Source organism: Dendropsophus ebraccatus, chromosome 4 (assembly GCF_027789765.1).
Source record: "Dendropsophus ebraccatus isolate aDenEbr1 chromosome 4, aDenEbr1.pat, whole genome shotgun sequence".
Classification (NCBI taxonomy): Eukaryota; Metazoa; Chordata; class Amphibia; order Anura; family Hylidae; genus Dendropsophus; species Dendropsophus ebraccatus.
The window spans coordinates 107,995,053-108,007,863 of NC_091457.1; the positions used below are offsets into that span (position 1 = coordinate 107,995,053).

At 42.0% G+C, this 12,811-nt stretch overlaps 1 protein-coding gene across 2 annotated transcripts in view; it reads right to left on the minus strand.

Annotated features, from left to right (window-relative positions):
- Nucleotides 1-1,353: 1,353 nt before the first annotated feature.
- Nucleotides 1,354-12,811, minus strand: part of RAD18 (RAD18 E3 ubiquitin protein ligase) — a 305,725-nt gene continuing 294,267 nt past the window's right edge. For both annotated transcript variants that reach the window (XM_069968715.1, XM_069968716.1), the window contains one exon: nt 1,354-1,625. In XM_069968715.1, the coding sequence (XP_069824816.1) occupies nt 1,529-1,625 (97 nt within the window). In that variant the 3' untranslated portion in view covers nt 1,354-1,528. The remainder of the gene's footprint in view (nt 1,626-12,811) is intronic.

A 12,811-nucleotide genomic window follows, 5' to 3' on the forward strand; every position in this document is an offset into this window, starting at 1 on the left:
ATCCAATACAGCTCTTAAAGGAAGGTGACAGACAGCTACTTCCATACAGAGAAACTGAAGCACAAGAAGCCTGAATCACAAATAGCTGAGTGGACAAGAGAAAAATTGCACCAAACATTTGGGAGCAAAGGCAAGTTATAATCTTTAGTTGGCAATATAGCGCATGCTGCATACATAGCAACTCTCTAAAATGAAGGACATATAGACGAGTCTAGTGAGAGCAGCAAATATATAACATTTATTTACTGACTGTAACCTGATGTTAACAAGGACAAACCTGGTGCAACCACTGAAGTACTGTATAAAAAGCACAAAATGTTTAACCTTTAGACTATGATTATACACAGTAAAATAATGCCATAATATGGCCGGAGTGTGAACAGGTGAAAGCAGGTTGTAAATAATGAGCATAATCATTATTTTTACACCTGTACTCAATTACATCCGTTTTGCTCTACTGTGTGCACTGATGACTAAGAGCACATTATTACATTATATTAATTTTTCACTCAAAATTACGGCAGTATTTTGCTTTTATTTTAATGTGTGAACACAGCCTGATAATTACATATTTATGATAAAAAAAAACTATAGACTGAATAATTTTCTGTACCTAAAATCAGCTCAATACACACAAATAAGTGACAGCACAACAGGGCTTATCTAAAAGCAGCAATGTTTCCATCACAAGTTTGTTCTACACTCCCATTTAAAGGTTTGTTGTGTACATTTTGAAGGCCACAGTGTCAACCATGGGTCAAAGAAAGCGTAAAATACTATTATCTCAGTCCACAGGGCTCCCCAAGACACCCCCACCCACAAAAATAGTATTGTCGGGTATTTCACAGGCTTTTACGGAGATGGCAGGACAAGTGTTAGCTTTACGAAGAGGTTCATTTATCCCAGATGAATCCTAGAATTTCTGTTAGTCAAAAAGTATACAGAGAGTTATATCTGTTAACGGAGAAGCTGGGTGACAGCCACTATGCTGCAATGGCAAGTTCACAGGAGCTGTTATTCAACCCTTCCAGAGGCCTAAATGCCAAATATACATTACCTTATGGGGGAATATATGGAATAAAGGAATGTATCACAGGCTAAAAACACAGGAATCCAGATGGCCAAACCTTTTGGACTTACAATGAAGGAAATATCTGTTTTCAACCAAATTTTCTTAACGGAATTAAAGGGGTTATCCAGCGCTACAAAAACATGGCCACTTTTCCCCCTACTGTTGTCTCCAGTTCAGGTGCGGTTTGCAATTAAGCTCCATTTACTTCAATGGAACTGAGTTTCAAAACCCCACCCAAACTGGAGACAACAGTAGGGTGAAAGTGGTCATGTTTTTGTAGCGCTGGATAACCCCTTTAACTAGATGATATTTACTGGGAGAGTATAGATATCTCAGGTGAAATTTTCCCAGCTCATCTCCCAGGTTCCTGATACAGCGGCTCTCTGTGATGGACAGAAGTTCTCTATCTTCAGGTCTCTTAAGTCGGCCTCAGGCTCCGCAGGGTGTGAAAACAGTTTATTTGCGCTGCCTCTTGCTTCTGGTTGGTTGCAGTTTAGATGGTTTTTCTGTAGAGGACATTCTCCTCTTCTTCCCTCTGTTTCCTGGCTGATCTCTGCAGACACAGAATAACCACAGGGATGGTTATTAACTGTGAAATTAACAGATATATCAGGTTAATACAAATGCATATTTAAATGTTGTAACCCTGGTCACGATTCTTATAGCAATTTACAGTATATTCAATAGGGCTCATGCACACTGGCACAGAACAGACATGGCTCCTTTAGTAGAGCAACTCTATACTCAAAACCAACCATCATTGGATTCCAACCAGAACATGAATTTGTAGCAAACAAATATGACTATGGTAGGGACACATGATGGGTGCCATTTGAACAATTTTCCTTCTGCTAAGCACCTAGTAATAGTCCAGGTAGAGACAAGGGTGTGCAATGACTGTGCCATCTGCGTCTGGATGGTGGACAAGGAAACTTTGGGTGTTCTCTCATCTGTTTTGCAGATCAAATAATGCTCTCTAATGGTGGTCGGTCCAGGCCATCTGAAGCCTGTTCCCTGTGTGTATGTGGCCTCATGTAACCACTGATCCCATCCCTGCTAACAACTTGGTCAGTACAGCCTTGATGGCAAGCATTTTGTCACAATGATCATTCTGCTTCTCTCAGTCCAACAATGTGTCTGTCAACTGGGCAAAATGTCTTCAAGTGCATTGTGGAGGCATGTCTAGCAGTCAATCTCTAACCAAGAGGTAACACTTCTCCAAAGTCTTTTTATAGGCCAGTGGGTAAGCACATTTACAACCTCATGTGGCATAATCCAGTGCCTTGTCGGACCACACCTATAGTCATTTACATATCAGCCTGACGCATAACTGCAAGCAAAGTTTCGCAGCAATCCCAGTTTCTATCTGGTTGCTTTTCGTTTTTTTTTTTGTTTTTTTATATATATATTTTGTCATCCTGAGTTACAGCCTGTAATATTATCCAAGGCTGTTCTGCTGGTGTAGTCAGTGTGTACACGCATTACTTATCCTGTACTGATCCTGAGTTATGTCCTGCTGCCTAAGTAATTTACATTTACACATATGTGGTGTAGTCCCGGTGTGAGGCTTGACCGGTCACTTGCTAGATGGTGAAGTGTGACTCCACTGCAGTAGTGGTTGATCGGGGAGTAGCTCAGCCAGATGTTAAGTTGTCGTGATGCCATTGCCGGTTGGGCACACAGGTATGGTGGCACACCTGCTTTTATTTTAGAGAGGCTGGCTATCCCCTTTCCCCAGTGGTCGGTGACCTGCTGGGTTGTGAGGGGGTCCCTTGGGCGGTGGTCCGAAGTGGAGTTGTGACCCACCCGGACTATTGGTACCGCCATCCACAGAAAGGGGAGATGACCCAAGGAAGGTGTTACTGCGGCACTGAAGCAGTCCTTTTTTCAAAACACTGCCTGTTACCTGCGCTCGGCACCATGCTCTTCTCGTGCACTGGCCCGGCGTCCCCAAGTGTGACAATATCCTGTTGATTCTCATGGAGGCACGTCACAGAGGGTACTGCACTCATTGTGTTGCTGGAGTCACTGGGTACGTACAATACATTATAGACCAGAGCTGTACTTGCTACTCTACAAGCTACAGATGTGAAATTCCCTATTCATGCATTGTCTGCATACAGTCAGCACTAGTAAGTCAGTGTCTTATGTAGTACATATTATATTTACAAATATATCCATACATTATATCATGATTTAAGCATGTAATTCTATGTAACAGATATACACATCATGCATTTTACAGTACATGATCCCACACAGGAAAACACTTCTATTATGATTGTTCAGCCTTCACTCTGCAATAATTGATTCCATGGAAGATACTTGAAAGAGATGGCACCCTGTAGGTACTGTAGTAAACATCTCGCAATGATAACAATTTCCTGTCTCCAGGCAGGTGATGGTGGATCTGAGCCCAGCCTGGATGATGCTTCTCAGCTAGCATTAACTACAGTTGTGCTAGAGGGGCCAGAACATAATGTTAAGAGGGAAACCGTCCAAGCCCATTATCACGCCAGCACTGACAGAAGTTGGCCACATGGAAAATCTATAGTCTGGGTATTAATTCCACAAGGGATCTTTCTTACACAGACAAAACGTGGATGTTGTAAGCCTGACTCCAAATAGAGCGCACACATGTTATTAGAGAGAAAAAGGTACCAAACACATCCAGCAGCATTATTCCTCACAAACAATATATTCCACCACTGCATAAAGCCAATGCTCCGGCTCAGTTTATACTAATCGTGTGATGAGAGGAAAATCCAAGAGAGAGAAGCCGAAGTGTCAGGCTAATGTTATATTATATGTGCATTGATGAAGAAAAATAAAAATACTTAAAGGGAACCAGTCAGCATGTGCTGATATAGTTCTCAGCTACACAGTATAAATCTACTGTGTAGCATCCCGAGGCTACCATCTGCGGCGGTAGCTTTACATGGGGGAAAAAAGGGAGTTTTGTTTGGGGAGCGAGGCTGGGAGAGGGGCGTCAAACAGTCATTTGGGCGGGAGATACCCGTGACTAGTCACGGCTCTCTGCAGTAATGACAGGCAGAGAGGCCACTACATATAAATACATGTGGAAATTACTCCTAGCTATAACCACAGTGTTAGAGATGAGTAAATTTACAGTAGGAACAAAGCAAATCGCTGCATTCTGCTCATCAGGCGGGCTTTAAAGTGTGCTCTGTTCTGTGCAGCTCCTTCCTAGATGCTGGGGAAAAGCTGGATCCAGTTCTGGGAAACTTCTCCCATTTTCCCAGGACTGAATCCATCCTTTCCCAGCACCTGGGGAGAAGCGGAAAAGAGCGGAACAGATTTTAAAGCCCACAGCTTAAAGGGCAGAATGCAGATAGGGACGAAGCGATTCACTTCATTCCTACTGTAAATTTGCTCATCTCTACCCACAGCGCTTCCAATTGGCCAACAGAATTCAGATAGGCTTTTGAGTGAGCATACAGAAAGTAACATCAAATGGTCCCTATGTGAGAGGATTGGTGGGGACATTCTTTTCCTTCACACACATTTATGGCATACTGATGAGAAAAGTAAGGGCCCTAATAGAGGTGACCGTAATTGGTTGAACAGGCTGTGTATAACAGGGCTAGCGATCCACCGATGAAGCAGCAAATGTTTGGCTGTCTGAACCTCTGGAAAATCACCAGCCATCAGCACATAATCGGATGTTTTAAAATAGCTGACAGTGGTGGAGGGTAGGTGGACCTGGGACCCGGCAACTGAGCAGGACAGGTAAGTATACATCACTGACATTTCCCCCGCAGCCCAGGCAGCATAGTTAAATATAATTTTATCCTGGACAACCCCTTTAAGCTTGCTATACAGCTTAAATAACAGAGTCAAATGATCATTACTATAGCAAGTAAGCAGAAGATACTGTAGCTGATAACGGGGAACAATAGACTGCATTCACCTTTACAACGGACAGAGAACATATTTTAAGTGGTGTCATTTTTCAAGCATTCCAACATGATTTATTTAAATACTTACTTAAATGGAAGAATGTTGGCCAAAAATTGTGTTTTTTTTCTGAGTACTTTCATAAGCTGCCAAAGCAGATTCTCACTGTGTTCTGTAATGGAAAACGAATGCAAAGCCCAGCAGGGTCAGCTTCTGTGGATCTAGGAATTAGATGTGCAAAGAAACTGTTTCCCTTTAAATGGTAATCTGCATGGTCAGGTAAAGGAAATGAGGGCACACCAGGTATAAACCAGACACAGGAGAGAATGTAGAGAAGGATCACATGCTGCATCCCCATCACTGAAAATGGATACATTTCATCACTGAGCAGGTGGTATATGAATACGAGATGATTTCTTTTACAGCTGCTCAGAGAGATGTGTGGGGAATTTATACTTTTGGGTATGGATTCCTATCTTTAATTTGCTTATAAAGACTGCTACCACTTTGCTTCATTACTTTGGCTACAGAGTATTTACTCCCCCCCCCCCCCAAAAAAAAAAAAGAATAAAATCTTTTACTGTTCCTACATCACAAAAAAACGTGAAAGCAAATTTGCGAAAGCTCACAACAAAAAATGTAGGCACACAGACACCGCATATAGAAAATGATAGGGTTATACAATTGCAAAGATAACTAGATAACTATTGGCAAGGGTAGCTTTCTGAAATTCACCCTACCCTGACATCACCTTTCAAAGCCAAATTAAAAGCACACAGAGAACCCCTTCAAATACTGTTATATTCTGTTTTATTTCCCAGCCAGGAGAGCAGCCTATGTACTGTTACTTGGAGAAGCTCCAGGACCCTTGCAATTCTGAGCTGAATTTGCCTCCGTTACTTGTTAGCACAGAGTCATTAGTCATAGATAAGTCCAATTAACTAACGAGAGTACGAGCAAGGTTCTCTCCACCAGGAACAAACTAGAAGCCTGGAGGCAAATGTTAATGAAGAAATAAACAAAAATAAGATTCTGCTCCAAAAAGAAAAAAAAAAATTGGGAAAGTAATGTGCTTATTACTAAAATGTGTTCCTGGTAATCACCAAGATAATGACAACTGAAGGGTCAAGGAAAGAACTGCCAAGAAAGAATTAATCCAGCCAAGACAGTAAGCGCCCTCTACTGGTGGCTGCGGGCTGCCAAAAAATTGTATTTTGAAATCAATGCAGGGAGTCTGAAGCTCCGGATCAGAAAGGAAATGATTTTAAAACCTAATGCAACACAGATATCAAATACCAAACGCATAAAAACTGCAGCAGCACTTTGCTCTGCAAAATGTAATAAAATTCAAAGGTGCACACTGCTATGGAAATACAAAGAAATGACTGCAGCACTGTGAAAACGCTTAGACATGTGAACACTGAATAGATGGTACATACTCAAATGCACTACTACTGTATATTTACTATGTGTTAAACTGGTAACTTTCATCAATTTGTGTTACCAATCATTCGCTGTAAAATCTCCCTCCATTTCAGCATAGGGGGGTTGTAAGGAATGCCCATTCTCATGAACGGCTCTTTAGTGTTTATATAAGGATCAAAGAGAAATTATGCTGGATAATGGCAAGCTGAAACTTATCAATCTTTGCTTTTAACAAGAAACATATTGCACTGAAGCTCTTTGTGGGGTCAAGGGGAATGCTAGACAACCACAAGCTGTCAATAATGATAGATCACCTACTGGACACTAGCACTGGCATCTATGATTTAGAATGAGGGGTATGATACTCGATGTGCAGTGTCATATTGGAGAACCATTAATGACGGGGCACTAGAGGTGAGTGCCTCCACCCACCACATTGTGTGGGAGGAAAAGGCCACTTGTTAGTCACTGCTGCCTGTCTGCAATCTACAGAATCAATGCGGCACTTACCCTGACACCTGCTTTACAGTCACTAAATATATTGTCTACACAATAGCCAGGAAATAAAGAACTGAACATTTAAGCCAGAAACTGTTCAGTGCCAGATCACCCTCCTACAATCAAACCCTCCCGTTGGTGACTGTACTGTATATTATTACTCACTGATATTCATATAAGTCACACAGCACAAAATGTATTCTTATGAAAGTGTCATTCACAGTGAACATAAATACTTGGCAGACGTCACAGGCAGAGCTGACTATGACAGGAAGGACCGCAAACGCAGCAGTCCAGTGGCCTATAAACAGCATTTGATCAAAGCCCACGTATAGAAGGAGGGTTTAAGGAAAAAGTCCTGTGTACAATATAAGGTATCACACAACAGAACATAGGACATTAGAAGAAAGGCCTCACACAATAAAACAGGTCAGAAGTAGGGCCCCACACAATCGAAATGTTTACACATACATCACAACTGGATTAACCCACCAGAGGACTAGCAGATTCTCTGTTGTGCTCAAATACTGATGTATTCATGGGGTAAAGAGACCCAGAAAGACGCATGGCATCCATCAGAAAACACCTAATGTGAAGCTGCGAATGGAACATATGTGCTGGTCAGATGCAGCTGGAAGCAGAGTCTTACGCAGGGTCAGGGATGGGAGGGGGATTGAGGAGGTGTTACAGCCCCAGTACTTCAGACACTTGGGAGAGGCTCCTTAGGCCACATGAATGATTGCTGGGTCTTTAATGCCAGAATAAACTTCTATAATTCATCAGTCGCACCTCCCCAGTTACACGGGAAGATACTGTATGTGGGTGATGAACAAGAATTTTTAAACAGGTTAAACCACAGTGATCAGCTAACAAACAAGCTTATCATAAGCAAATGAACGCTTCATAACTGCGAGAGAGTGAGCAGAACATTAGTATTTTCTCTTCAGGAGACAGCCACCTAGCAACAGCCTCTAAATGTCATCTGGAAAGTGAGCACATTAGTGTGTCGGCAATCATTGCTTTGAGTAAAGTCCCGGTTGGGCCAGGCTTCTCCTCAGGTGACATTTCTTCAAAATTTTCTCAGATGGTGTTTTAAACAGAGTTTTGTTCACGTCTTTGTTATTTCTGTTGTTCTTTTTCATCATAGAAGTAGACATGACAGACACCAACAGCACCTAATGGACCCCACTGACTATAACCGGGTTTCTGTCAGGGTGTCTGCCATTTTACTGAACCAAATTGCTCTATATGTTACAAAAGTTTACTACCAGAATTTCCATTACTGCATAACATGGAGCCTTATCAGTTATGTACTGCGTAACTGTAGGGCATTTCTGCCATATACCAGTGATGGTTGGTACTGCTGTATACTAGACTTCAAATAATTAGGGTAGGGTTTTCACATTTTACAATATGCCATTGTGCTAAAATAAAAACAGAAGGTTAGAAATCTTTGCCAATATAGTGAAAAAGAAAAACTAAACTAAACAGACCCTTTACTGAGTACTTTGTTGAAGCACCTTTGGCAACAATTCCATCCTCCAGTCCTCTTGGAAATTATGCCACAAGGTTTGCACATCTGGATTTGGGGATTTTCTATCATAATTCTTAAGCTCTGTCAATTTGGGGAGCATCAGTGGACACCATTCTCAGGGGATTATGTAAGTCAGGGCCCTGGCCAGGCCACTCAAGAACATTCAAAGGGGTTTCCCTAAACAGCTCCTGTGTTGTCTTGGCTGTGCACTTAGGGTCATTGCCTTGTTGAAAGGGGAATCTTCAGCCCAATCTAAGGATCGGAACACTCTGAGTGAGGTTTTCATTAAGAATATATTTGGCTCCAATTCGGCTTACCTTCAACCATGATCAGTCTCCCTGTCCCAGCTGCTAAAAAACACCCCCACGGCATGATGCTGCTACCACCATGTTTCACTGTAGGGATGGTACTGGGCAGGCCATATGTAGTACCTAATTTCCTCCAGACATGATGTTTAGAATTAACGGCCATAAAGTTCAAGCTTCGTTTCATCAGACCAGAAAACCTTGTTTCTTACAGTCAGAGTTGTTTAGGTGGTTTTGCCAACTCCAGGTGGAATGTCAAGGGTCTTTTCGTGAGGAAAGACTTCTATCTGGCCACGGTGCCATGTAGCCCTTATTGGTGGAGGCTGCAACGATGGCTTACTTTATGTAAGATTATGCCATCTGCACACTGGATCTTTAGAGCTCAGACAGAATGACCACTGGGGTTTTGGTCACCTTTCTTACTAAGACCCTTCTACCCCAATTACTTAGTTTGGAGTGGCAGCCAGCTCTAGGAAGAGTCCTGCTTGTTGCACACTTCTATTTAAATTATGGAGACCGCTGTGCTCTTGGGGACTTTCACTGCAGCAGAAATGTAGATGTATCCTTCTCCAGATCTGTGCGTGCACACAATCCAGTCTTTGAGCTTTGCAGGGAGTTCTTCCCCCTCATGGCTTGGATTTTGTTCTGATACACATTGCCCAATGTGTCTTTCCAAATCATGACTGAATCTACCACTGGTCACTCTATTCAAGGTATAGAATAAAGAGAAACAGGAGGTCCAAAAGCTAAAGAGCTCAAGTGTCATAGCAAAGGGTCTAAATACTTATGTGCATGTGAACGTTTAGATTTTCCTTTTTATTAAACTTGCACAAATTTCCAAAATTCTGTTTTCACATTTTCATTATGGGGTATAGAGTGCAGATTGATGAAGGAACTCTTGATTTTTTTTTAATTTTTTTTATTTTAGTACAAGGTAGCAACTTAACCAAATATGAAAATGTATCTGCCCCTCACCCGATATGTTCTATCTTTGCTGATTTGTCACATTTAAATTCAGATCATCCAACTAAGTTCAGTATTTTATTATAAGATCTGGACTTTGTCTTTATTAGGTCTGTTCAAAACCTAAATCCCAGTCCCCCATCCCCCCTAAACTTAATAAATGGTTGTCCTGCCCTTATCAGTAACAAATAATTATACAACCATAACTTGTAATTAGTGGTGTAAACGGGGCCAAGCTGTTACATCACACTACCTGTGGACAGGTGTGGTGCTGTTTTTGGAAGAAAGCAGCTATGTTTTTCTAATCATGTATTCCTTTAATTTAACCGCCAGTTGTGACTACTGTGCAGCATTAAGTATAATATTCATTTCTCTAATATGCATCAGTTTTAAATGTGGTGCCAGAATGCTTTAGAACTCTTCTTTGAAATCCGCTGTGATACTGAGTACCATTAAAGTCAATTGCACTCCATTCTTGCAGTGGACTGAATGGAGTGCATAGCCTTGAAGAATGCAGTGATTGGTTGAGCAGGCTGTTGGTGAGCATGAGCTGTCGCCAGAGAACCTTCAATAACTCAGCTATCCCCTATTTTTTTTTTTCCGGATACTGAACAATGTTCGAATACCAAACAAAACTTCAGGGAGAAATTTTGTTTGACAACAGAGGTGTTTGGAAAGCAAGGTATTGCTGTATTGCAAAATATTAATGAAATCCGCCCAGAAATCTCATTTCACATGTTCAACACATTTTATACTACCAGCAGTCCAGGAGAAGAGCAGCAGCCACGGATCTCCTAGTAGTATAAAGTCTATTGGGGGATACACTTGGGGGATGCTGTGCGAGATGTATAGAGTGTATTGGGGGTGACCCGAGCTCCTGCCCAGACATCCTCCCCAGACGGCCAGCGTATCGCCTACGCAGCTGAGTGCACCAGCTGCCTGGAGAGGTAGAACATTACTGTGCAGGAACATGCTTTAGAGCCGTGATTCCAATCATTATGACCGGAATCCCTGCTCCTTTAGGCCCCATTCACACATCAGTGTCTGCTTTTACTGTGAGGAAATCCTGATCAGGGGCTTTAGGCTTCAGGAAACCATCAGGATTTCCTGACAGTAATCAGTTTTTATGTTTAGTTGTGTCTTCAGGATTTCCTGAGCACTCATAGACTTCTATAGGGGCATCCGTTCAGGAAATCCTGATGAAAATAGGACAGGTTCTTTAATTTCCTTACCTATTTACCTGAACGGACACCCTTCAGGAAAAATCCTGAAGGGTGTCTGTGTTCAATGCATGGGTCGTGCTATGGGTCACAAATTCCTGACAGAAATTCCTGTTAAGAAAACAGACAGATTTTCCTGAAGTGTGAATGGGGCCTTACAGTAAGTAGTGGTGTACAATGCGCTGGAGCCACCAAGGACCATCCTGATGGCTCCTGGTCCAAACAGCATGGCAGGTTCTCTTCAAACAATCAGACTGAGCTCATTCACTACAAAATAAGTCAACACCTGGAAAAATAAGGTTTTAGGTGGTTAGCTGCCTGGACCTATCCACTGTAGGTGTTGTCCCATTGCAGCACAGATATTCTTTCAAGTTCTCCTTTATAGCTGAAGCATATGTTATCCTTCTCTAGAAACACATGCTTAACTTACAAATGTGTGGTAATAATGGGGCCCCAGGAAATAACAATTCTGCAGCTTATGGATAGAAAACTGGAAACTGATGCAGCCTCCCCACTTAAAAGGGGAGCTAAACCTTATTGTTAAATGTATCTGTTCAGTCATAGAATAAGAGGTCAATGTGCCATGTAAATTGTTTCCATTCTGTTTTTGTAGGAAAGCAGCCAGCAAAGTGAAGAATGGAGGTCTTCATTCTGGTTACCATTGCCACATCCATGTTCATGTAGATACAGTGGTTCAGGGCCTTCACAAATATTGTGTTTGGGTCAACCAATGCACTGATAACCCACATTGTGGAAAGATTTTAATATGCTTGGGTGGAGCAAGGCAATGCAAACAGTCATACAGTACAGACACTCTGTGTCAAGTTATTACAATGCACTTACGTAAAAGGGAACTTAGCACCCCCAGGGATAAGTGCTTTGGAACAAACGACAACAGGGGTGCAGCTGTACAGGCGCCCAAGGAGGACAAATGCCTCTCAGCCACCAATATGGATTGCACATGGTAGGTTAAGGATTTGATTTGGGGCGCAGAATCATAAACAGTTCAAAATGAAAACACTTCATACAAAATATTTTACAGGTGACTTTCACTAAATACCACTTTAGAGTAGTCATCACTGTCAGCGTAGTAATGGGGTTATTAGAGCACTCATGCTTAGAAGAAACATCATTATTAGAAGACATCTTAGAGATTCTGGAGGAATAAGTGTAACATCAGGACGTGACTAACAGTAAATAGAGCCCATGTTCATTATCGCTCACAGCGGGTAATTATAGGTCTAATTCATCTGCACATTGTCGAGCACAATACCTGAGCCTTGCCCTCTGTTACATGAGAATGGAGGGCCGGAGCCCCCGATGCGAGCAGCATTTACACTACTACTCATAACAGTCCCTAATTGTATTGCTGTCCATCACAGAACCAACACATAGATGTAGGTCACTGTAGAACTGTGTCTATTACAGGTAGACATGCTGCTCTTCATACAGTGACATTCAGCACTCAGTTCTGTTTGAGAACCCCATGCTGCAACCATAAAAGCCTCCCCATTCTCACATGTCTATCTAATATCTATGTATCTAGTGCTGCACAGTCATACCTCTCCTCTCTTATTTTCATCTACAAACACACTTGTGTGTTTCGCTTAGCCACTGACCTATTAGAAGCTTATCCTCCTATATTAAATCTGCTCATGTCTGCCCATATCTCTATCTATCGTAATATATATTCAAGCTGAACAATATTGAGGGTGCTCTTACATTGGAAGCTAAAGGCCATTTTGCTTAAAACAGTGACAAATCCAGGTATAGAATCTAAAGGCCCTATTCCATGGAATGATTATCGGCCGTATACGGACGATAATCGTCCCGTGGAGTAGAAGGCAACGATCAGCCGACATCGTTCATGTCGGCT